A 27675-nucleotide genomic window follows, 5' to 3' on the forward strand; every position below is an offset into this window, starting at 1 on the left:
TTCTCACGAGGGAGATGATGGTGTGTATTGGCACATCTGTTCCTCCCTGAGTGAGTCTTCAGCATTGCTTGGATTTTTTTTTCACTCTCAGTAGAGCAAAACTTGGGGTCAATTCCTTCTGATCAATGGTAATGACCAGGTGCAACGGTGAAGCGCTTAAAAAATTGGCTCCCTTGTAGGCTTCAACAAGACGAAAAGGAAACACTATCAATAAAGAACACCATTATTTTCTTCTTCACAATTCAACCTTCCATATGACCGTGTTGTGAGTCTTGTGATCGTAGTCATGGAATGTTCCGGAATGAAGTTTTAGAAAATATAATTAAATTTTGTAAAAGTAATTATTACTGAAACCTGGAGTGCCAACAAGCAGGTTGAGATTTGGATGATGTAACCACATTTGAATGACACAGCTCGCATCACTGGCCAGTGAGGTGTGATTTGCAATGCCCAAATGTCAATAATGTGCAAGTCTTAAAAATGTAGGCTACAATACAATTTTCAATTTTTTCTTTTTCTTTTTTCCCACACATACTGTAACTAAGAAAGGTCCTTTGATGACCTATGACCTTCAAGAAAATTTCTTTCCCAAGGAAACAACAAAGCTGTAACACACATTCTATTCATCAAAGTCTTGTTATAATATCTGGATCAATACAAGAGTTATGCTCCAGGCAAAGTTGGCCATCAGCTCTGATATTTATTTTTGACCAAAACGACTGAATAAGATGACGATACATATTTAGGTGAAGTTGCATTAAAATATCTGCATCAATAAAAGAGTTATGTTCTGGACTAAATGTAGACTTCAGACTTTCCTATAATCTTGAACATTGACCATTTGTCTTTTATTTAGTGTTTTTCTCATCTCCCTGATATATCTTAAAATTTGATTATCATATCTTACATGGCTTCAGATATGTTATGGACACATTTTTGGGCAAAGCAGCAGCAGAATCATAAAAATGGATACACCATTATGTCTCCTTGCCTTCAGTTGAGAAATACTTAACGACATAAGGAATATATCCATTACATTTACCCCAGGCGGCTGCTGTTGTCCTGAATCGGAGACAGGGGGTAGAGGAGCCACTTCTTCTGGAACTGCAACCTCTGCCTCTTCACATTCTTCTGGTTCTGGCTCCTTTTAGTGAAAATAAAATATATATTAAATAGTTTTTATTGATGATTAAAAGCATAATGCAAGATATTCGATTTAAATATAATTAATCCTTAATTGATATCCACCCGGTATGAAAAATACATCAGCAGCATTATCAGTGATTTACGGTCATTTTCCATGCTTACATGGGTTAACCGTAAACAAGTATATAAATACTGCAAATTTCCTCATCCCAACAGATAATCAATGCTACAAGAATCAACATCAGAAAACTTAATTCTCATCAACTTCCAAAGCGTCATGACTATACAAGATGTTCCTGAGAACAATTATAAACACACTTTGAATATCAACTTAAGCTAGAGGACTGGTGTTACATTAACAAGTACCAAGATAAAGGACAGGTGTTAACTAATGTAGTCTACTGTACCCAAGATAAAAATCTGACAAGAGTATAATATATTCAACTCATACTGCATTAATAATTTCAGCAGATGTACAACTCACATCTTCAGGACACAGTTCGTACGCCTTTTCTAAGGTAGACCGAGCACTGGGTGAACGCTCCAAAAAGTAACCATTGCTAGTTTCATTGCTCTGTGCTGGTGGAGACCAGTTATTAAATCCATACTGTGTGTTGGCTGCATATGGGCGACGATCTAGTTCATCATTCAACCAATCCACTGCCCAGGTCCATTTACGCTAAAAAATAAAAAATAAAATAAATAAAATAAAACTAGGAATGATAATAAAAGTCTACATCATTGTTGCAAAATTAGATGAAATAATATTCTACTCATCACTGGGGATATTATTCACTAACAGTCTTATTCCGATATAAAACATAATCAATATAATATCTTTTTATCTTGGTTCACAATGGCAGTACAGTACTGTAGGGGTATATGGTTGGACCAGATATTATGAGTTAAAAACTAGGTTGTATTGTACATACTGCCCTGTGTGCATGTCCTTCAAAACTAAGAACTGTAATCCAGACATTTATAAGGCAAAAAATGAGGGACCGAGTCTGAAATCCAGTGTTTGTAATCATGTATGGATGAGACAACTCATGCATTATGCTATGTCAACAAACCAGTGGGATGAACCCCAGAGTTTCCAGGACCCCTCCACTTGTGATTGGGAGTATGAACTGAGAAATAAAGAGTACTGTACACACTAAAAACTAGAGATAGACTCCCTCACAAAACAGTTGCAGCCACATAAAAGGGGTTAACACTGATGCCTTGGTTCATGCACGAGAAATTTAGGATAACCCAATAACTCAACAGGGGTTGAGCTTGTAATTTTTTCCAATTGTATAATGGAATTGATGTGTTACTACGGTATATAATTATTACTGATGTTGACTTAATGTTTCATTACTGCACATTTTGTTTCCAATCTCGTCTGGTTTTTGGCAAGTATAGGTATAAAATTACTAATGTAAAGTATTGTACAGTACTGTGTGTTATGTCACTTATTATGTTCATTATTGGCTTATCATCGTGTACACCCAAAATTTTCATTAAAAATATGTTTTGTAGCATTTTAAGATTTTTTTAGTGCATCTCATTTTTTATGAATGTCTAGGATTAAAAAAATAAAAAGTTTTCAGGAAGGAAACGTTTTCATAAATTGGGTCTACCTGAACAATAAATAAACATATTTTACTTTTGTATCTGATTTTTGTTACTGGTAAGAATTTTTTTTAAAGTTTGAAATGTAAGTTACCGTATTTGTCTTTTCATATTACAGATACAGTACTCCTTGACTTACGACCACCCGGACATACGACTGCCGCAGTTGTACCAAAATGTTTTCAAATTACGTATTTTCGAGTAACGACGTTAGTGATTGTGCTGTGTAATGACAAAATTTTCGTCTGTAATTCCCTTTAAAATGGCTGACAAGCGTAAAAGTGAGAGTTTCGTGGTGCCGAGAAGAAAGACACCCATTTTAGATTTTCTAAGTATTATTTTCGCATTTTCGACTTACGACTTGGATGTCGGTCCCTAACCCCATCGCAAGTCGGGGACTGACTGTACTAATTTCAAAATTGTCATATTGGTGTTCAGTAACTGGAGACAGTACCTCACTGTTTAAGCAAAAATGGTAAAATTTTAATTTTGTTCAAATTTTACACAAATTTCTTCTAAATGAGCTGGTTAAGGAGCTGGATTAAAAAAAAATCAATTTTGAGTATTGTAATTAACATTAATTAATGACGCCAAGTACATAATCCCTCAAAGATTTATATAAAGTTTTTACACGTCTTACCATTTAACACATTTAATATTAAACCAACCGAGTCAATTTTAATAGTGTTATCCCATTAGCTGGATCAATTGGTGCAGAGCACTTACGGGAAACAAGGCAACAGAGATTTTACCATATAAAATGGAAGAAAGGCCATCCCCCTCATTTTTCCATGAAGGCATTTCCGTAGGCAGTCAAAGTCCCCTACCAAATAATAATTCACATGACAAAATAACATGGATGAGTATGATGAATAAATAATAAAAAATCTTACCTTCAAATCACCATTGGAGTGCAACATCTGCTGAGCAGCTAAACAAGATGAAAATAGTGCTACCATACACTTTATACACTGATACGCTCGTTTCTGGTAATGGTTTTTGCTTCGCTGGATTGTGTCAAACAAGCCTTCTCGGTCATCTGGTATACCTGATGTGTGATGAGAGAGAGAGACAGAGATACAGGATTAATAATTGGCTGCCCACAAAAGATCTGTACTGTACGGAGATCTCTAGGAGGAAATACAGTATAAGCAAAATTTCTAAAAAGTGATAGGAAGTCCTCATTATACGTCGGGGATGTGTTTTAGAGATAAGTGACATAGCGTAGCATTTTATGAATTTGTCCCCATAAAGTTTGTTATAGGAGTATCTGCAATCCAACCCTTGGAAGCTCAGGTTAACTCAGCTTACAATAGGGTCATTAAAATATACTGTGCTGTATAGAATCTGACAACTGATTAATGTATAAACTAGGCAATAGGCACACACATAATACACAACATTACTATTTAAGTGATGATAAAAACACTACAATATTCCTGGTGTTGTGGTAGGTACTAACCATCTGGAGTAGAGGTGCAAAAGGGAAGGAGAGCACTGGCAACACTGCTCAGAGGGAGGGTGGGGACTTGCTGTATTTACACTATGTACACAAGCACCAGGAATTTAATACAACACAACTCATCTAGAGTTTGGTGTGAGATTTTCACCAGTAAAATTATTTGAAGATAATATTTGATTAATGTGGCACCAAATAAACATAAATTATATTTGAATTATGATGAAATTGTATACAGTACCATCCTGTTAAGGGGAACATCTGGCTCATGCACGAAGTTCATTAATAATTGATAAATCAATATAAATTTCCTGTCAGCAATTAAGAAAACCAGATACATTGTTACTATACCCCTGAATTGGTTCTGCCTAATCCCAGAATCCTGATATCCGATTTTTCCCTTATTTTCTTACCAATTTTCAAAATCCAACTTCTCCATAACTTCAACATAAATTTTGTTGAAATTTGTGTGGATTATAGGTAATTTACACTTCTTGAATGTAATATAGAGATCTTTGATTATCACTTTCGTATTGAGTAAATGAGTTTTTTCCTAACTTACCATTTTTCCACCAAAGATTTGTAAAGCTAAATCATCAAATAATAATAAACCAAGCCAATTATAAACAAAGCTTGATGTTATGCCATACACAATATGTTTTTCTACTAGTACAGGTACTTTGTTTTTTTATTAGAATCAGCCAATAAAAGGCCGAGCCTTAAGGATTTGAAGGTCAGAAAAACTCAATTCTGAGATACGGGCCGATAAAAGTGACGTGAGTGCAACTCGCAATCGTGATGACGGTTTCCGTGTTTAGCTTGCTGAGAGAGGCGCCAGATACGGATTTTTACCGAGTGACTGGTACTGTATTACTTTAAACCTAAAGATTATTATAGCTACATAAATATTACAAATTACACAATAAAAGTAAGTCAACATACAGCCATAGGCAACAGCTTTCCACAGGAATTTTTCTGAAAATTTTTGTCATTTTATGATTCTCACCCAAACACTCCCCTTAACAGGGTTAATGAGGGAGTTGTCCAGTCACTCCTCACCCTACCTCCCACCTATCCCACACAAATCACTTCCCACACTTAATTTATCTGATTTTAAACTTGTTTTCTTTATTTCTCACAGCCAACAAGTGCCCATGTGTTATGGTGATTTCTATACTCAATACACCCCCACACTCTTCCTTTTTCTTATTCTATATTATTATATTACTGTACAGTACAGTATTTTCTTTATTCATAAGGCACACTAGCACAATGAAACAGATTTTTTGCAAATTCTGTGGTGACTGACGTGTTTTGGCATGGTAGAAAGTTTAACACACACAGGGCACTTCTATTATAGTTATTTTTACACTATATTAAATGCTTTTAAGACTACAGGTATTGATGCATCATATACGTGTACACATAGACTTAGTGTAAAACAGTGGATGATGTAAACAATGTACAAGTGTGAAACAATTGACCTATAATGAAAGTTTCTTCCTATATTAGTCAGGGACATAGAGTAAACTTCCTCTAACCCGGACTACTGGCAGAGAAGGCCTGTCCGATTTGACCGAAATTCCAGAGGATAGGGGTTTTCTGACTTTAAGGTACCCAAGAACACTAAAATTTTCAGTTTATTAGACATTGTTGAAAGATAATCACAGTTCACTTTAAATACTATGCTTTCTTTTACTTCATACCAGATGGAACAAGAATAGAACATACAAAAAATAATTACCCTTAAGAGCATTATGGATTCGATGATTTTGCCATGAGTCATCAAGGAGGAGCATGTGCAAGAGGAGGTCAAGGTAGGGTCGAAGTTCATACGTGTAGGAATATGCAATCTGCCAGAGTAGTTCCGAGAGCACGGTTGAAGAGAAGAGTGGATTTTCCCAACAACAGAATTTGAGGAGCTTAACTGTGTCTTCAGAAGTATTTGCATCTTCAATGATCTTCTTAACATACCTGTATTAGAAAGAAAATTTGTTATATCTATCTATCTATCTATCTATCTATCTATCTATCTATCTATCTATCTATCTATATATATATATATATATATATATATATATATATATATATATATATATATATATATATATATATATATATATATATATATATATATATATATATATATATATATATATATTCATTTTTCTTATCAGTTCTTAAAATGATCCATTACCGGACTCTCTTTGTTTTGTTACCTTTTCCCAAACACTATCGTACTCATAGCCTTTCTGCTTAAAACAAAAAGAATTCCAAAATCTTCACATTGGTTATGGTAATGCTAATGTGCAAGTCTTCAAAATTACAAATATTGCTAATATCAAAGACAGATGTACTGCAATATCTATTTCCTTATTCACTTAAGTTTTCCACTATATCTATCAGAATGGTAGTTTACAGTGGAGGGTCATGTGAAAGGCTCCTGTGGGTATAATCACCTACTCTACAGTATATTGTATTTAATAAATATTGTACACAATTAACACTGAAAAACATTATACTAACGTTGCTCGACCATAAAGGATCTCCGCTACTTTTGGCTGGATAGGCATTAGCGGTTCAGGACATGAAGGATCTCCATGTGGATTAGGCAGAGATGCTGTATTCTGAAAGAGAGGGAATAGAGTTGATATATTTTTGGGTCTAAATAACTTGGTCTAAGCAGTCTCTTAACACACACACACACAGGTTTGAGCAGTCTCCTACAACCCATACACGTTTAAGCAGTCTCCCAAAACAAACAAACAAGCACACACGCAACCTTCCGCTTCACCATCATGCCTCACTGCAATCTTCCTGGACAGCTTACCTTCCCTCACTGCCAGTTCAACCCATTATTACACCCATATACATTGGTTTGGGAGATTTCACTGTATATTACATCAAAAACTGTGTATGTCATTTATGTACTCACTGGTTGAGAAGACTGTTGCTTGTTGGAAACATCACATGACCTAATTAACTGAGAAACAACTTGGTATAGTCGGCCTAATTCAGCATATTGGTACTTAATGGCTGGGCCTGGTCCCTCATCCAGTGCTACCAACATGAACATTTCTACCACATTCAGCTGAAAAGAAATAATTTCACAACAGTAAAACAGTAACTTTACCTCACCTTACATTTTGTTTCACAAAAGAAAAAATCTTAATTCAACTGTTCTTAATACAACCACAATGGTTGGATGTATCTATAAGTGCTAAAACCAATAAAAAACTTAAACAATGACTGTAGTTAAGTAATTTACCTTAAGAAGTTGCAACTTCTCTGGAGGTCCTAAAGACGCATAAAGATGGAAGAGATGGAAGTACTGTGTTAGGTGTCGGCCATGTTCTGATACCTCTTTGTTGAGCAGCAGCAGGACAGCCACTAGCAGCTGGTCACTCAAAGTGCAGCTGCCTCCAGCCATATCAAGACCTACAATTACAAAGTATCATAATAATCACTGTATTGGAAATTTGAGTGTTCATTTTAAGCTAACAATCTGCTGAACTGACAGAATTAAATGATGTCTGGTTCATATTTTTTCTGAAACAAATGTAATTGCATTAATATTATCCAGCAATGTAAAACCCAAGTCATTAAGTGTTGTTTAATAATATTCTTATTTGATTTCTTTCCATATTTTTTTCATCGTTTAATATATCTTGCTAACTTTCAGTTCAGTAATCTGGGCTTAAGCTGCCATTGCTGCGTACATCATCAATCGCTATGGTCACTGTGTATCGTCCTTGTATAAGCTTGGCCATGTTATCCACCACACTGTGTACATCACAATGGCTAGACCACAAATAATGATTACAATTCCAACATGTATCAGGGCTCCACAATTCTGATATTAATGTTGCCATTCAAGACAGAAATATCACTGAACCTTGATGGCTTACTTGCTTTGTTCCAACCATAGAAATGTATTAAATGAAACTTTTCAATTGTCAGACTGGTTCTTCCTCAAGGATCTGCAGTTTTCTGATACTCTTAAATTTTTTTCAACTCTCTGGGACAGATAAATTCAAGACACCTTTCCTATATCTCAAGGTACATTTGAATGTAAATTTAGCATCTACTACACAAGCTGAGAATTATGGAGTTTGCCATCTAGAATTATTGTGTACGGAAACATTCAGTGTAATATACTGTATGTCACTTTAAATCTTATTCCATTAAGCTACTGGGTTATGGGACTGGTGTTCTTTTGCTGTTTACTTGTGACCTTAATACACATGTTGCTACTCAAATGTGCTTTTATTAGAAACATTATTCCAATTACAGATAATTCAGTTATTCAAACATCCATCAAGACCGGCAACGACCTGACGGTCAGAACAACGGAGGGATCCTACAAAAGCCACCGGCCCCCTTGCCTCGCTCGGCATGGCCAATATGCATGCTAATTTAACCAAGGCAAAAAATCAGATTTTATGAGCTACAGTCAGATTGAATTTCAGGAGAAAGGAAGATTTTGTCTGGAAAATATTTCTTCACACATTACGTTCTCTGATACATAAACTAGTTCTTTTACAACATGTAAAAGAATTAGTCCATGGAGTGGACCAAGAGAAGCAAAGTCCTTATGAAAAGGAGAATATGGTCTAAGCATCACCATTCACAGCTACATATATACATTATTTCCAATGGAGAACAATCTCACCCAAAAACAATTGATATAAACTGTACCTGGATGGTGCTTCAAAGGTCCCCATCCTAATGGCTGTGGAGCATCATTGCGTGCACAATGAGCCACCAGGACTATAAGCTTGCTAAATACCATCCGTACTTCTGGCGCAGGGCATTCTAGTAGGTACTCCATAAAGCGGTGCGGCTGAGCAAACAATACATGTTGTGCAAACCATGCACGTGTATGGACTGATGCCCGTAAGTGAACCTGTTAAAAAAGTTATTCAATTTGTAAACATTAATATTAAGTTCTATTACTAAAAATGATGGAATGATCTTAATTTTCAATTTTACAACTGAAGCTAGGCTACATGCCTAGTGTGAGGCAAGCAGTTAAGTCTAAGATCAGAACCTATATTAACCCCATGAAATAACAGTCAAGATTAATTCAGAAATAAAGAGTTACAATTTCAACCAGAAGCCTACGGAGTCATTGGCACCTCAGAACTGCATATCACTCGAGTCATTTGCTCTGGGCTAACAACAACAACCCAACCCTCAGTACCAGTCATTTTGAAACACAGCACTTAAAAGGAGGGGCTCAATTACTTTTGACAGGTTTACCTTAGTTGCTTCAGCTCTTCACTCTCTGCCTAAAATGCTGTGGAATCTAAAAATTATGACTTCACTGACAGGAAAGAGGAATAGTGAATTCAAAACTAAGATAACTCAAAAAGTCACAGAAAATTTGTCAGAGAGTAGGGACATTGGGAAGAACAGTTGTAACTCTATGTAGGAAAAATTCAGCGATAAAAAAAATATAATGTAAAATGTACAGGCTTCATATACAGTAATAGACAGCAGACAGAATGAAAGGGCAGAAGAAAATTACAGTGAAATATAAGTGTGTGGTTTCTCACCTGCAGTGCATCGTACCACTCAGGTGCTGGACCCCGTAAAGTCTTCTTGGTATGTAGCCCCACAGAAAAGAGGAACTTGCTACACAACTGAGTGCTGATCATAGCTATCTCTTCACTTTCTACAACCTGAAAAAAAGAGTTACACATAAATACTGTACATACAGACTGTTTCTTATCCTCTATTCATCTCTCTAACATAGATCTTGATTACCCAGTACCATTTTTTTTTCCAAGCTCCTACAATTGGTATGTGATATTATACTGGAATGACCCACTAACCTTTACCTGGGCAATCTGTTTATATATGTTACAGGGAATTTGTGTAACCAGTGATTTCATTAAATCCCCAAAACTTTTATTAAGTTATATGTAATTACCTAACCTAACCTAGCAATAATTACATATAACTTAAAGTTTTAGGGATTTCATGAAATCACTGGTTAGACAAATTCCCTGTAATATATATGGGATGAATACCAAACAGGTTAAGGATGTGTGGTTTAGATGCTGACTGCTAAATAAGGTTTTATTGTGTATTTTGATTTCCATGCATAAGAATTTGAATTCATTAATTCAAAATACACTAGAGTCATTGTGACTCCTCTTATCTCTGTAGGGTTGTATATTTGTAAATTCACCAGACCCAGCCATAAAGACACTTTTTTGATAGTGCGTACCTGGCTGCATTCTAAAGCACTATGAAAAGATTAAGTGTAAATTATATAACATTTAATATTTGACATAATGGGTGCCTGTTCTAGATTTGGCCTGTCCATGCTGAATGGCTTAAGCAATCACTAATATGAATCCTTAATTATATTTAGTCTTGTTATAATCATTCTTAAAATAACATAACACTCACCCTATCTTGTGGAGGTTGGAGGACAAAGGGATGATTGGTCATTATAAGTTTCTTGAGGAACTGAAAGTACTCCGGAGAAAACTGGGAGCGGGAGTGCATAAACCTAACATTTTGTCGTACCACTGATCGATCTATGGCACTAGGCATTTTTATTAACCCTGGTCGCTCAGCTGAAAAAAATAGAAGAAGAGAAATTAGCACGAAAATAATAAACCTTTACTGTGGACATCTAAATCATAGCTGTGCCAGTATTTCCTTGAGCAAACATTAAATTATTCAGCACTGTTTTATAATATAATATTCAAAATTTATTATTTCAATACATTTATTTTGTTAACCCATTCCCTTTAAATAACTTTAATGAATCATCGTACTATGTTTTCCAAAATACAATTAATCTCGTTTCTTTTCTCTTTTTCAATCCCATTGTTAACAATCAAATAAGTGTTTTATTGTAAGAGGGATATAATAACAGCTGTAAATTAGCCTGAGTGCTCTATCCACAAAGTAACCATGAATCATGTGTCAAAGGCACATCCATAACAAAACAACCACACCCCTATGTTCACCAGTCGTGCAACTACCACTCGACCCTACACTCCAGTCATGCATACAAACCTACTTCTTATAATACTCACCTAAACTAAGTTCATTAAGGGAGTTGCAGAGATTATCCTCTTCGACGTCTAGCCGAGTGTAGAAAAGTAGATAAGCATTCCACCACCGCTTTTGCCGTCGATAACTGACTCTCTTCATTATGTTGTCAAAAACTTGCTGTTGATAAAAGCCACATCTATATTAAGTACTTTACATACTCTTACAGGTACTGTACGCACATGAAAAAACATTTTGATTGCACAGTATGGAGCAGGTATTTTATTTTTTATTTTTTTTAAGCAAATACTGTACAGTACATTAAGTCCTCAAATTAAATTGTTTATTAATTTTTCAAGATTATTGTACTTGTGCATCTGGCAGCACTGACTAACTTACACCAACAGATTACATGCACTGTAGCAGCAGTATAATGACCGATTCCCAAAGAGTGATACAGACACTCCCTGGGTTACGGATGGGTTCTGTTCCTGGAGGCTGCCTATAAACCGGGAGTGACCTTTCCATAGGTAACCACTGAATATACACACAGTACATATAATGTACAGTATATACAATTACTATACAGGTATGGGACAACTTATCCAGCATACTTGGAACCTGAGGGTTGCCAGACAGATTTTTTTCCAGAATTTGGAGTGCCAGGCCTAAAAAGTACAGTAAGCCCTCTGGAACTGGCTGTGAAAACTGTTCAGATCACTAAATTCACCCCTAAAAGTAGCTTTAACTGCACACTAACATAAAACTTAAAATTGTAGGCATAAACATCAATAACAAAAGCATATAAACAGCACTAATGAAAGCAAAGAGCAAAATGATAAAGTCAATGTTCAAACTGAGTAGCAGGCACCACTGGTGCTTGCCTTAGCAATGCAGCAGCAGCACCACTAGTGACAGTACTGCGTGTGCATGTAATCGGGGATAATTAGTCTTAATCACTGGAACACTTAAAATATATAACAAGTTTTCTACTTAACTGTATGCTAAATTGAGTGAAAAGAGATGACTTACCTCACCCATATACTCCCCACCAAAGCACTGATTCTTCATTTCATCTTCATCATCCATTTTGCACTCGGTTACCTCCCCGTCATCAAACTTGTACCAGCGCTGGTCACTTCCATTCCTAGGATGAATCAGTAAATACAAAATGAGTACACTTCAATTCTTCATACAGTGTTGTGATCAACTTAGCACATCCTTGCTAAACTAGGTCCAATCCAGGTGGAGTGCAAATGAGAAGAATTTGATTATGTTCATCGAGTCTGACCCTCAAAGATTCACGTGCAAAATTTTTCTCAAAACTGAAGATGAAGGAATGCACTTAGCTGGCAGTAATGTCTGAAAGGAACTTGAAATTACCCGAGTGTACTGTAATCAGATATTATAAATTTCCTTATCAAATGGAGGATAAAATTACCAAGCAAAACCATTGTCAACCAGATCCTGAACTATAAATTTTTTTTTATTGAAACAAGAGTCTAGTAATGTTCCTGAAAGAAGTGCATGAAAAACTAATAAAATTATTAATAAAGAGAATTGTGGACTCTTCAGCACCTCGCCACCACCAAGCCAATGAGAGATTACATTACTACCTCAAGTTTCCTGTCACTCCAGTGACACACATCTTACTCTTAACATCTATTATAATAATATATTATCCAGTAGTTAAATCCTACTCATAATACACACCGAGTGACTAGTGACAGCCCTCGCCCAACTGTTTTATTGAGGAATTTTACCATTAAATAAAAATCTAGAAGGTACATTACAATAACATTCACATGGATGTAGCAGGAGCCACTTCTGATGTGTCTAAAAACTTGAAGCCTCAGAGACAACTATGCAGTGAACCCAGGGAATATTGGTAAGTTTCTCCTTGTCTCTATATACTGTACACCCTTAAATTTATTTACTAACAAACAAAGACTTTACTAACCTGTGCAGAATATAAGAATAATAGTGGCCACCACTCGCCTGGCCACTGTGGACTACAATGCCAGTCAACTTGTACTTGCTACACACTACTGTCTTCATATCCTCTGGGTCGTAATCTATTAGCTCTCCATTCCTTGCCAACCCAGCAACTAGGAAATGGAAAATTTATGTTCAAACATCCTCGAATTTTCGATACATTCATAAAGTGATTCCGACATTGCCACATGTTCGGAAAGGCCACTGGGGGGTGGAACACTATACTGTACATATTGGGCAACTGTAAATTAAAGTGTTGCAGTGGTGGTCAAGGCCAAGACATGTTGGTGTAAAACTGGTGTCCTGCTACAAATTATGACTAAGATTATACCTAATATTTCTCAAAAGCTAGAGTCGAATTATACAAGATATATATGAAAACCTCGCAGGTTTTTTACCCCCCAAAATTAGGGGTCAAATTATCCAGTATATCTGCTTTATGTCAATACAATTCCAAAACAGAACACCTGTAAATCTCCCTCCCTTTAATTCACTGCATCTCAAAACTTGCATTCCCTCTAAATCAATCCTTCCCCATTTATCTTGTATCTATTCCAGCAAGCTCAATCTATAATTATTCCAACATGTAACACACTACTAATCTTGAAATAGCTCAGTTTGAATGCAGGTCACAGCATCGGCATTGTCACCGTTATCTCCATTATATTAAAAGAACATAAAATGTGTACTGTATAATAGTAAAGGTGACCACTGCAGCAGAGTCCATGGAGAGACGACTCTTGACAATACTGGCAACAAAAACGGATCCCTGAAATCGTCTAAGATCTTGTTGTGATTTATCTACTGTACATCATTAGCTTGGTTAAAAAAACATTTGAGTAGCCATGTTCATAAACTGACAGACACACACACTTTCCATTTACTTGTCCCCCTAGTAGAAACTGTGAGGGACAAAGAGTAGTAAAGAAATCATATGAATAATAAGAAACAACAATTACCTGTATACGGGTCCATGTCTAACTCTCGGGGAAACTCAAAGTAATCATTGAATTTAATTGAGCATTCTCTTTCCCAGTCATAATCAAATCTTTTCAACTGTATGGCCATAATTGGTGGAAGCTTCTTCAGGCAGATCCGCTTAACTGTATCAACCTGTGGTGAAGATAAGGAGGAGATTATAAGCATCATTAGTCTACATTCTTTTTATATTGCTTTTACAAGTCTTTTAGCCTTATTTCCCTTTATCAATCTTATTTAATGCATCTGGTAGGTCAAGCTAGGGGGAGGAGGAAGTGCCTAGATTAGGTTAAACTACAAAATAAATAAATAAATAAATATATATATATATATATATATATATATATATATATATATATATATATATATATATATATATATATATATATATATATATATATATATATATATATATATATATATACACACACACACACAAAATAATCACCATAATAAAAATAAATAAATCCATCAATTTCACATATTGAGAAAACTATGATGATGTGAGAAATTAGTAGTAACAAACACACATCAACCCTAACAGTTTTTACTTAAGTAACTTGAATCATGGTTTGACTAGACATTATCACAAAAAACACCCATACACGATTTAACAATAACAACAACAATAATTCCTGTGATTTTATCAAGATTTATCCTGTCCACATTTCCATTGTGGATCTACATGAAACAAAAATAATGAAAAACTTATGAACAGACTGTCTTCACACCAACACAATAAATAAATAAATATTTTTGAAAATTGAGTAACCACAAAATTCATGAATTACCTTAGGGCCATTGTAATGATTATGTGCTCTAAATTACAAATCAATTTATCCAAAATTATTTATTTTTAATTTATCTATACTTTAAGAGTACTCATGATGGAAAGCTTCAGGATACCACACAGACAGATCCACAGTATGAGCGCCAAAAATGACCCTACAGTCATACATGGCCTTGAGATAAAGAATATCTACTCATTCAAAGAAAACATGATTCTCTTAGCTTACCTTTTTGTCACACTTTTCACAGAGATAGGCATTATCCCCCTCTAAGAGGTCACCCTTCACATACTGTTCGAGGGAATCATAGAGGTTGCTGTAGTTACGGATGTCTATACTGATGACTGTGAAAGTTTCCTCCCGAGAGTACCTATGGAAGGAAGTTTAATTAACATTAGATGTTGCACAGTGTAATTCCTATACCATTTGCAGATACAGTATACCTCTTATAAACTGAATATACTGTATGTGGCTAAATAAGTAACGCGAATACATCAGTATGTAACGTGCACATGCCTGGGTGATGCATAGATAAATGTATAAATCCAGAATGAGATGTATTAATGAACGAGTTAATACCACCATCATAATTTACAGCTCAAACAACTGAACTCAGCTTGTAAATATGAAGATTTGAGACAACTCAAGATACAGCATATAGGTACTGTATAATCCAAAGATTGGTCCTCTTCCTCACAACTAACCTAGTATGCATGTGGACACTGTATAATATATTTAGTATCCCAAAAATCTCAGAAGATAAAACACAAAAACCAAAGAACTGTATATTTTAACCATACCTAGAGGACAATAGGTTACAGCTGAAATGAAAATAAAAATCTGGGCATTCTTTTTCAATGTCCCTCAATTGATTTTAAGTACTGTACTGTAATATGTAGAAAAATGTATACAAATAATTAAACAATTGTACCATATATTAACCCTCCTTCAACACTATTCCTGCACAGATAATACCATATATATGTGTGCAATGATGTACAGGGTGTCTCATATGTCATTCAGCATAGGAAAATTAATGTCCTCTCTTTTTGGAGGGGTTGAGGGAAGCATAACAAATCAATTAAGACACTAGAGAAATAATAAGTACAAGAAAGAGTCACTCCCACATTCACGTTGAGAAAGCTAGATGCTACAAACCAATCAGTTACAAAAGCATTTAACTGACAACACCTACGCATATGGTACAGTTAAATAACAAGATAAAAAGTAATACTGTATGATGGCGAAGGAATCACAACCAAATGGGGCTTTAGTCCTGAAGTTTTGCCACAATGTGAAACTTCAGGAATAAACTTCCATGTCTTAGTCATGTTTCCTTTACTACCATGTGTCCACAATGATCAATGTTAATACTGTAAAGCCATACCTATGAGGGCAAGTTTTGCAGATCTTCTGGTCAGAATAAGACCCACCAAGAATCTTATTCATTATTTGTTCATGTCCTAAAGCTTTGAGTGCTTCATTTAAACTCTCCACTAGGATATTGTAGAATTCACAGGCATCATGCTGTTCCCGCAAGTTCACTGGCTCTCCTTGTAATCTGTTTTGGAGAGAGAAGGGGAAAAAAATGTTTAATATGAACTTTGTAAAGATAAAAACTTCAGCTACAATCTGATTATCTTCCTAGAGTGTCTAAGGTTCTGATGAAATAATGTCTAAGGCACCCAAGAAAAAATAATAACAATAATGAATTTGGAGTACCATTTTTAAACACATGTACAGTAAACAGAACTCTCTGATAAACTGGTGATTTAGAAATACTATGGCATAAAGTCTTGTGGCTCCATCTTTCTATAGTTACGAGTGGAGGAAGGGAGAACAAAGTTCACATGAATACAGTACTTATTTTTCATGAGCTACATGTAATAAGGATGACTACATGACTAGAGACAATTTTTCAAACAAAGTGGTACAGAATGGAGTCTCGATAATTTGTGGATTAGGTACCAGAAGAGAGGGTGATTTATCAAACTGCATATTATAATTTAATTGATTTAAATGGAAATAATTAGTTAGGATCCAGAGGCTAAAAACCACCAATAAAATGTTCCAAATCTGTTTTAATAAACAATTTAATACAATACATAATACAGTACTTAAAAAAAAATCCCATAACACATATGGTACAAAAAATAGTTCTATATTAAATAAACAGCTCCTTCCATTCTCAATAATTCATCAGGGGTTAAATGAGATTTTTTTTCTCTCAAGGAAATTGCATACTATTGCTAAAAATAAGGGTTGTGGTTTAGGGAATTTCCATTGTGTCCTGTCAACCACCCGCTCTACCTCCCTCGCAGAGAATTAATTCCCACAAATTTTTCCTTAATTTATAGTTTTATATTATATTTACCTTAATGCCAAGTACCTTGACAGCACTGAAATTATATCTATAGTATATTTTCTTTATTTCTAAGTCATATCATACTGAAATACTTCCAAAACTTTTATGGTTTCCTATGTAAATAAACACTGCAGAAGCAGGTCCTCAGCTGCAAATTAAGAAATTTTAGTGAAATTTAAAAATGAGGCAGTAATAGAGGTACCAGAGAATTCCAGAATGTGAATTTGTATTTTGCAAATTATTTTGACTCCACTGTACACGAAAAAAAATAAATTAATAAAATAAAATAAAAATAAATAAACAGAGAAAGGATGGAAAGAAATATAACAAGAGTAGGGCATACAACTGAATAATTCAACTGGAAAATAAATATAAGTGGAGAGAGAGGGAGTGTAAAGCCCCAAGCAGATTACCGGCTCCTGTATCCAAGAAAGGCTAAATTTTTTATTTATTCCTAATTGAATAACCGTTTTCATCTTGATATCTTTCCTCAACTGATCCATCTTATGATAACAGGGAGAAAGCACACAATGGGAAGGAACAGGAATGAGATACTAAAAATTTTCAAGAGAAAGTGAAATGTATTAAGAATCAGTGAAGACTTACTTGAAATGCTTCCAGAGACCTCTTGGGACATAGTACTGAAGCTTGGAACAGGCCAGATGTGCAAAGATAGCCTGCACCTGTTTGAGAATCCCTATATGGTACTCTTTTCTGCTCTCCTCATTAGAACTGCTGTTCATAGCATCCTCTTCATTCCCATCAAGATTGGTCTGTAATACGGACAAGTATCGAATACAGCATTATGAATACACCCCATATACCATTTTCAGCAGCAACTGAGCAATGACAATTAGTACAGTATAAGTGATACAGGTATATATTCCTATAAGAAATTCCTGTCATACTAAAACTGGGGTTGTCAAACAGTAATCTCTCCGTTAGCCGGAATCTTCATTCCCAGAATTCTTTAATAGCCCAAAAAATATTTTGAGCATTCAAAAATTTCCAGGAAAAATCTCCTCATTCCAGGCATTCGAACAACTTTCCAAGAGACTGCATTAATGCATTTCCAGAAAATTCTGAGGCATGCAAACTTATTCCCAAGAGACTGCTTCATGTTTCCAACACCGGGATGTGTGCCTGGCACATGGGTGGGTAGGCTCAGTGCTCGTGAGCTATGATTGACCACTAATGTCATATGACAGCATGAGATGCTGATGATTGGCTGTATCCACAGCCTATCTCCTCAAACTCTTGCATCACGACACTCTTAGTTCATTGTCTGCTGCCACTGTATAAACTTGTTTGCTTGCTCAATGTTGTTTTTTAATACAATCTGTGTCATGCAGTACTGTACCAACATATAATCAGCCAAGAATAGTGTAAAAGCAGTGTTATGATGTAAAAAGTGATTACAATTCTGTATACAGTACTGTACAGTCGCAGACAAAGGTTACTTCTCCGTGGTGAAACGGATTTACAGAAATGAGTATACATATGTATTTACCCTGACTAACATCTGGTCCGGTTGTTCTATTTTATCTCATTTGGGGTCGATGCCGATTTATTTTGGGAGGGTGTGAACTTTAGACCCCATCCGTATGTTCAGTAAGTGTGAAAGAACCATATGTTCAGTACAGTACTGTACATAGCAGAGTGGACAGTGTTTGCCTACTGTAGGCTAGTGTGTAGAGGGTGTATGTACAGTATACAGTGCATGTACAATCTCTCCTTCATTGAAGGGTAGGAGAGTGACAGTTAGTAACACTTGCTACAGGAGATGGTACAGAACAAGGCAGGCCATCCTGTACCATCATATCACCATTTGGCCTGCCTGCATCACATCTCTCAAGATGACAGCATCTGCTGGAGAATACAATACAATAGTAGTAAGTTTTGTTTATTTACAATATATTGTAAGTGTACAGTGCTGTTTGCATCCCGGGCATTGTGATCTTTTTTTTCGGGGGGATGAGAAAATTTGTCTCCATACCGGTACCTGGAAATCGGTCAAACCCAGAACAGCTCTGCACCATTTATTCTGGCTAACAGGGAGATTACTGCACTTCATTTAAAAACAATGGAGAGTCTGAAAAATGGAGAGCCACTTTAATGTACTGTACAAGTGTACAAGTGTTTTTCTCTAGCATGCTTTAGCAACATTAAGTTCATTTAATTTTGAAAGTTAACCAAAGAAACTTGGCAGGATCATATTGTTATAAATATAAACCAATAAGTATATTTGTCTCTAATAGTATTCTTAAAACAATAGTGTAACAAGCCAAAAGGGGCACTAAATATAGAGGAAGTGACATTTGTGGCATAATATACCTCTTGTTCCATTCTCTCCTCTCCACTGAAGTCTTCCTCAGGATCTGTTGCAGCTCCTTCTACTGCTAGTACACCATGTCTGGAGAGAAAATTGCTTATTAAATGTCTAATTATTTAATTACTTCTCTATACTGGGTATCAAATTTCTGAGAACCACATTACACCATTAAAATTTAAACTAAGTCATAATAAGTACAATATCAGTATTATGTATTATTCAGTCTAACAATCTTATTTTAAAGTGTCTCCTGAAGCTATGATATTTAAATGTTATCTTTAAAAGAGGAAACAGAAATGTAAAAGAAAAATCTTATCCATCAATCAAGTTCTATATGCCCATACTATTTGTCTGCAAGGGAAAGTCAGAGAGTCCTGAAGATCTCTTTCTCAGCAAGAAATATTGGATATCTTGAACATTTTGATCCATTTGTACACAACCCACTGAGGCAAAACTTGAGCACCAAACAGTATAGATGATAATCAGTGAATTTCATCCCCTTCTATCCCACAAAATATGAAGGATAGCAAACTGCCCTTCTTTGGTGCAAATTGAAAGTGGTGCAACTATATTTACTAATAAATTATATCTAAATAACGGAGTGTCAAGGTATGAAATCGACAATGCAGTAATCTGTAAGCTCAGTGACATAAAACTTCTCATGATATACCAAAAACAATTTAAGTACCTTATTTGTCTGATCATGTAGAGCTGCTGAAGGACAGAGTTCATATAACAGGTGGCCCCAGCATTCTTCAACCCAACAAAGCCTTTTATAGGTCGTGGGCCAACTGGGGGTAGGTATTCCCATTCTCCAATGCTTTCGTCACATTCTGCATAATAGAATTAATGATTTCATTAGAACCTATTTATCCTTTTCAGTAAACTACAAAAATAATGAAACCCAAATTTAGCTATACTTTTAATTCACTCAAGAGTTGAATTTTTCTGAAGTATTTGGTAACTATGGTGTAAGGTCAAACATGCAAACTAGACAAGGTTGACATGTATGTTAAAAGTTACAATGAAGGAATCAATACCAATTTACATTGATTTTATTCAGTAATTTTGTTCTTTGCCTGCCTTTCTTTTCTATCCCTTTCTTCCCAAATTATCACTACATACTATATAGTAACCCCTTATCAACTGTGGGTTTATCATCCACGGGTTTGAGTATTGTATTCATATTTTATATTCTGTAAAGCATTTTACCGTCTCCAGTGTGGTGGGAATGCTCACTGGGTCACATCTATCAAGTGTTATGTCCTGTCTATATAATTATGTACTGTATATGTTCCTCACATGATAATTTATCATCATCTACCATGCCCAGATCCTCTCCCTCTTCAACCTCTTTAATTTAACTTACTATGGGATATGAATGATGCTCACTGCATCATAAGAGGCATCTAGCGTAGGAGGGACGAACTCGCCAGTCCCCCAAAAATCTGTTTTCTATGGTTTCATTGTATTATGCACACCTACACACAAAAATTATCAATATAGAACATAACCGAGGCAATTCTATCAATATTCCATGGCGCTGTGTGATTTTACAGTTCTAAAACTTTGACGTGCGTTTACTCATAACTATGATTTGGCGAGTTGGTCATTCCTATGCTAGACGCCTCATATAAAACTAAGAGGCCAAAATTTCTTACCTGAATAATACATATTTGTGAGCATTTCTGCCAGAAGTTTGAGGTTGGGAACACAGCCTGTACATAGAGTGACTAGGAGTTCATATGCTGCTATCACAGTTGGTTGAGTTGAGCACACTGGTATGGCCTGTAAATATATATGTATATATATATATATATATAATCATCATCATCATCATCAGTTTTACAGCCATTTTCCAACATTGTGTGGAAAACAGCTTGTACATAATTTACATACCGAATGATTTCTTATGTGCAGGTAAGGTAACCTAACACCATTATCATGCACTGTTGCCTTCACATATCCTAAACTTGTACTATGGTTGATAAAAAGTTTATCCATTAGACTTTAAGTAATGAAGAATTTAGAACGATGGGGTTAGGGACTTCGAAAAGCCATCGTAAAGTGATTCAATCCATAAAGTATCCAGACCTCCAAAGAATATGAAACCTTGAGCAAAGACCAAACCAAACAAACCAATACATGAACATGTCTGAGACCATCACTCATTTTCTGTTCCACTTGACCCTGGGTTTGGATAATTTTGGAATAGCTTTGTCTTCTCATTACAGCCAAAGCCCTTAAAAATGGGTAGTACTATAGAGGCATCAATTGCCACTGAAGGCTAATGAGGTCATAACATCAGTGTACACTCCAGGACAAACAAATGACTAACAAAGCTAAAAAAAAAAAAAAAAAATCATTTTATCCAGAAGAAGCCATCTGTTTGAATAAAATCACTAAGCGCAGCATCCACCTGACTTTGAACTATAGCTGTTCTGAAATCCTCCACTACTTCAATGCAGGACAAAATTCCTTCAGAAAAAGTAATGAATTCATAAGAGCAACCTTGTGTGTTTGTGCCAAGGCCAATGAAGAGATCTTATCTATGGAGCATTGTAGTTAAGCTTTCTCTGCCTCACATTTGAATCAAAACTGATGCCACTAGAGTACAGGCACAGAGCCTGAGGCCACCCTAGTCATGTCTTCCCTGCCTCACACCTGGGAGGAAGATCCACCACCTTAAAGTTATTGTCACATTATAAAATTATCAATTTAAACTGACTTTTACATATTCCTCTGTTCTGCTAAGGATACCCTGGTTACCTTAAAAACACCTGCATCTGTAGTTATACTGGATACCCCCATAAGTGTCTAGATACATGATGAACTTTATTCCTTTCTATTTATCATATCTATAAGGATTCCTGGTAATTTCATTAAGATCCTCAAAGCCCCCCAAAATGAGTTGTAAGTGAAAAGATTCTGTACTATATAATTAAAACACTTCCTCTAGATCTTATGAGCAGTAATATACCAATAAGTAAACCCAACCCCATCCAAAGGGTTAGCCTCACCTGTCAGATGACTGTCTCAAAACTTTTAAGTATGGATAAACATACAGTATTCATCCACTTAAGGTCCAGAATATTTTTTGCATCCCTAATGCCTTAGGAACACGGGAAAGTCAAGCACTTCCTACAATAAGTCCCAAGGGGTTTTAAATTCTCCCTAGATTTTGAATTCTATGATTACAAATTTGTAACTTGTCACCTTATTCACCCTGAAAGCACATGGTTAATCAATCCAAAATTTCTGGGAAACAAGAGCCTCTTCTTCGGACTGGGATTGACTCTACCTTCCTCACATTAAAAATCAAGAGGAGCACTCCTGTTTAATTCTTGTGAGAATGGACCAGAATTCTCAAAACTTTACGATAAAGTTGCAAATTCTTAAAAAATAAAACAATAAAAAATAGGGTTCACCGGTACTATCATACAGTTCATCTACAATAACAAGTTTAAATTACCCAATCTCCCCTAGCCTTAAAAGACACATTCATTCACAACTGATTAACACTTATTATAAGTGCAAAAATTTTCCCAAACTTTTCAAGGGTTAGAAGATCAAGGGGGATCGCATCCCCATCTTTGGTTAGCATATGAAGCCAACTGGCAATTATAAATGAACCGCAAGAAAGAGCTTAAGAACAATTTGTGAAGTGCTGTGGCCCCCCAAAAACAAAATGCATTTATTTATTTATTAATTTATTACAGAAGCTACTGACATCCAGCAGACACATTTATCACATAAACATGATAAATAAAGGCAGTGCAACAGTACTATCATAAGAATTAAGCTATATATGATCAATATGCAAGAGAAACATGCAAACAACTCATTAAGAGTCAATTAAAGCATCTTGAAACATATACAATTTATACCCTGGTCATTCTCTCCTGGGATGCTTTACCTGGGTTAGTGCCTTGAAGCTGTTAATTCATTTCTTTGGGTGATAATATGAAATATAGATTGTACCCAATTTCCATGTAAAACCAGGTTTACAGATCAAACTGTTCTCACTGAACAATCAAACCCAGTTCCACCTGGCTAACAGACCCTCTGGAGAGTCCCCTATGCTCTACCAGAGAACAATGAAGAGCACACAATAATCTCTCCAAAGAAAATATTATGAACTCTTCCATTTATTTCAAAGGAAGAAATCCAGTGGGCCTCCTACACCATTATAAAAAAATTTAATTGTCTGTAATTCTATTTCAGATCACACCAGGTAATCATTTCAATAACCCTAGGTCAAACCCTTAAGCCAGTATACAAAGCCATCTTATAGGACAAAATCAGTTACTGACTGTGAAATCAATTCTGCTCTGGACACAAGAATGGCTACATCAAATTAAGTTCACTCCTGGACACAGACTGGGTACTGTACACCAATTCCCAAGTGCTGACAGGCTGGTGAAACTCAAACTTAATCTTTGGCAAATGTAAAAACTCTTGCAAAAGTATAGTAATAAAGGCAAAAACATCGCTTTCCATGATAATAACACCATGTACTATATATAGTATGTGGCTCAGCCATAAAAAAAACTAAAGTGCAACAAAATCAAGGTGAGTGCACTTAGCTCTCTATGTGGAGACTGCTGGGAGACCTGTGTCTGCTCTGAACGGAAGTACAGCTGAACTGAATGAGCCAGTCCAACAATGACAGCTGATGGCCATGTCTGAAGTGGTAAATGGAGTGCTCACTGCTAGTGCGATGTCACTACTCATTAGCCTTCATCCTTGAGTAGCAATTATTGCTGCTAAATTCCCTTAATACCATCTATAGTTGTAACAAAGATATAACTAGTCAATGAGCTAGCATCAACCATCAGTGTTGAGGCATTACAAGTCATTTTGGGCAGGCATTAGGTAATAAATGGAGGGCAGAGACAGACACACAACAAAGACAGCAATCCTATAGTCCATTTCCAGTTGCACCAGATATATCTTAAATCCTTCCCCTAGACATCCTATCACCAGTATCCAACACACACTATTACACATACATCTCATTCCCACTACTCCATCTCTTTCCAATTCAGATTTACAGGTACAATACAGTAATTGGAATTTTCATATTTCTCCAATTATATGATCCCCCATTTCCAGCCTCTACCTTATTTATTCAGGGCTTCACAGACTTCCTTTGGCTTAAATTTGACCATTTTCCCCAGTGTATTATAATTCACTGCTAATATTTCCAGCTTATTTACATCTTAAGAAGAAACCACAAATAAATGTGCAATTAATTTTCATGGTTTACTTCTGAAAAGTATGCAATTAACACAAACAATAAAAGCTTACCTGCTCAGCAGGCATCTCAGCCGCATGCTCTAATTGAAGGTACACCTTAGAAAATGGGAATATAAAGTCTTCTACAAGTTCCTGCAAAAAAGATAAAAAATTTCCATTAAAAAAATTTAATACAATACAGTAGTTTTATTTGCTAATCATATACAATTAGTAATACCATTTACACAATGATCGCATATATAATCATTATACTGTATTAAGAAATAAGGCAACAGTTCTTAATCAAGTACAGGTTGACCATCTCAAATCCGGACTGATTGGGACCGGAGCAGTGCCGGATTAGTGATTTTGCCGAACCACAGGTGCTTAGGTTAGGATTAAATAAATAAACACCTCTAACCCACTTCATAACCACCTCACCTTACCTTTAAAATACTCTGTAAATAGAACAAGTTGGACAAGTCCTTGTCCGCCGACCTTTTTTCACCACACACTGCACAAAACTTTATCCCATGTTGCTGCTTGAACCGCTGAAGCCACCCTTCAGTATAATCACACAATTTATTCCTAATTCTGCATGAAATAATTTTGCTTGCTCCCTCACCATCTCCCCGGACAGTTCCACACCTTCACTGACGCGGAGTTTAAACCACTTTATCTAGCTGTGAACATCTTCCAATGTTTTCCTGATGGACATCTGTTTCTTTGATTTACTATCAGCAAAGAACTGGAGCAGCTTTCCTTTCTGTTTTTATTATGTCACACTGTGGAAGCACCAATGTTATACAAGTTGCATATGCTGCGAACAGACACGCCACTGTCGAGTTTTTTGATAAGTTCAACCTTATCTTGTATAGACAACGTATGGTGTTCGCGCGTTACACCATGAGAAGCACTTCCTTTATTCAATGAAGACATGACTGGGGCTAAATAAGAGCAGTTTATAATAATAAATGAAGAAGAACACAGGAATAACTTGTCGCTCCTCAAACACCGTGCCAACAGCCGAGTCTGCTAGTGGCAACACCAAAACAGTAGCGGCGTGTTGGCGAGGAGACCAGCGCGAAATTTGAAATTACGGTGGCCAAATTATGTCCGAACCAGCGGTGGAACCGGATTACTGATTGCCGGATATGAGGTGGTCTACCTGTACCATATTTGACCAGGAGATGTTTCCTTCAAAATAAACAATACTGTATATAAAAATGCACAGTGCAATTACTGAATATGTGGAACAGATCCATTTATAAATAAAAAATATAAAAATTCAAATACAATGGTGTATACACATACCCTAATAAGAAATATTGACTTGGTAGGGTCTCCACCAATTTCAAATTTCTTCTCAGGTGGAAGGAAGGCTACCAGCTCCCGTGTGACACATAAATGGCCCTCCAGTAGCGTGTCATCTACAGGGGGCTCTGGGCCACCTTGGGCCATCTGAGCTACACTGGCCCGTACATTCTTCAGCCATTCCACTTCTGTCGTTAACAGGCGATCAACACCCGTCACAGCCACACTTGACACACACGCCCAGTTCAGCAATCCACACAGCAACTGTAAAATTTTATCTTTTAACATTAAAAATAACAGGCAACTATGAGATATTGTTTAGAATTAGATTAGCCAGTTCCAAGAAAAATTTATCCCTATCATAAGTAAAATCTGCCCACAGGTGCCAATAGAAACAATACTGTGGGCTTGTATGGCTAAGTGATATGTTAGAGAAATAGATGAAGAAATTAATAAACAAACTGTAACAGCATTATTATTAGTGGAGTAAAAACATACCAGTACCAGAGGCAAAAATGAGAATAAGGTAAATTTTTTTATATTAATGAATTGGAAACTCAACTACAACCACAGCTGCCACAAGATTCTCATCAAATTTTCTTCATTATTTAAGCAAATATACATACATTTGGAAACTTCTCATGATCTAAACTAATGATGAATAGTTTATTATAAAATTGCTACCTTTGTTTTGTTTTATTTATCCTGACAGTGATACAGCCAAAAAGAGATCCACCAATCACAATTACCATTACATACAGACTTACTTTACAAAGTATTGCAAGGTAAAATTGCGAGCAAAAGATGTAGGCTGGGGTCAGTGCATCTTTGGACGACTGTACTTATACTTGTGTTTAGTCTAGCCAGGCCACTACCTGGATGGGTCTTGCACAGTTATACAAAATAGTGAAAAAAATTACTCAATATCTTATAAGATACTCTCCCACATCAGTGCTACAGTCACTATCAATATGTTTTGGGTAACCAAAACTAAGTTGGTCCTATCATCCAATCAGTGACCGTTTTTTGCTTAACTGTCTTCACAAACTAACCAGGTCTGGTACTGGAAACCCTGAGATGCCTGTGTCAGCACCTCAGCATCTTTTGATAAGGAAAAAAAATTCTTAGGTAAATCAGAATCTGGGACTTTTTTTTTTAACTTCAAATTTCTTTAAACCAGATTTTCTAAAAAAGGGGGACTCCCTGTTTAACCAACACACCCCCATCCTAAAATGTTCATGAAATTTAGCAAGTGTACACTGTACTGTATACCAAAAGGCAAAATTAAAATCTCTATACGATATATACTGTATATTAAAAATACTGCGCTACCGTTCATGCTCAATATACAGCAAAAGGAGGTAATCCAAATGGTTAGCATAACCACCAACAAAAGGTCTAGGGCAGACATGGGCAACCTGTGGACCGG

At 35.9% G+C, this 27675-nt stretch overlaps 1 protein-coding gene across 3 annotated transcripts in view; it reads right to left on the minus strand.

The window, feature by feature from the left end:
* LOC121861541 (probable ubiquitin carboxyl-terminal hydrolase FAF-X) overlaps positions 1-27675 on the minus strand; it is a 68157-nt gene that overhangs the window by 6197 nt on the left and 34285 nt on the right. For 2 of the 3 annotated variants that reach the window (XM_042359411.1, XM_042359392.1), the window contains exons 29-50: positions 26247-26510; positions 25005-25085; positions 21356-21482; positions 20383-20527; positions 19697-19775; positions 17969-18135; positions 16385-16558; positions 15226-15367; positions 14191-14344; positions 13197-13344; positions 12269-12383; positions 11281-11416; positions 10643-10812; positions 9781-9906; positions 8921-9128; positions 7491-7660; positions 7158-7313; positions 6749-6849; positions 5967-6196; positions 3657-3811; positions 1631-1825; positions 1037-1144 (exon numbers count right to left, since the gene is read on the minus strand). In XM_042359411.1, the coding sequence (XP_042215345.1) occupies positions 1037-1144; positions 1631-1825; positions 3657-3811; positions 5967-6196; positions 6749-6849; positions 7158-7313; positions 7491-7660; positions 8921-9128; positions 9781-9906; positions 10643-10812; positions 11281-11416; positions 12269-12383; positions 13197-13344; positions 14191-14344; positions 15226-15367; positions 16385-16558; positions 17969-18135; positions 19697-19775; positions 20383-20527; positions 21356-21482; positions 25005-25085; positions 26247-26510 (3351 nt within the window). The remainder of the gene's footprint in view (positions 1-1036; positions 1145-1630; positions 1826-3656; positions 3812-5966; positions 6197-6748; positions 6850-7157; positions 7314-7490; positions 7661-8920; positions 9129-9780; positions 9907-10642; positions 10813-11280; positions 11417-12268; positions 12384-13196; positions 13345-14190; positions 14345-15225; positions 15368-16384; positions 16559-17968; positions 18136-19696; positions 19776-20382; positions 20528-21355; positions 21483-25004; positions 25086-26246; positions 26511-27675) is intronic. The other variant, XM_042359401.1, reaches the window with a different exon arrangement.

Source organism: Homarus americanus, unplaced genomic scaffold (assembly GCF_018991925.1).
Source record: "Homarus americanus isolate GMGI-L3 unplaced genomic scaffold, GMGI_Hamer_2.0 scaffold40248, whole genome shotgun sequence".
NCBI lineage: Eukaryota > Metazoa > Arthropoda > Malacostraca > Decapoda > Nephropidae > Homarus > Homarus americanus.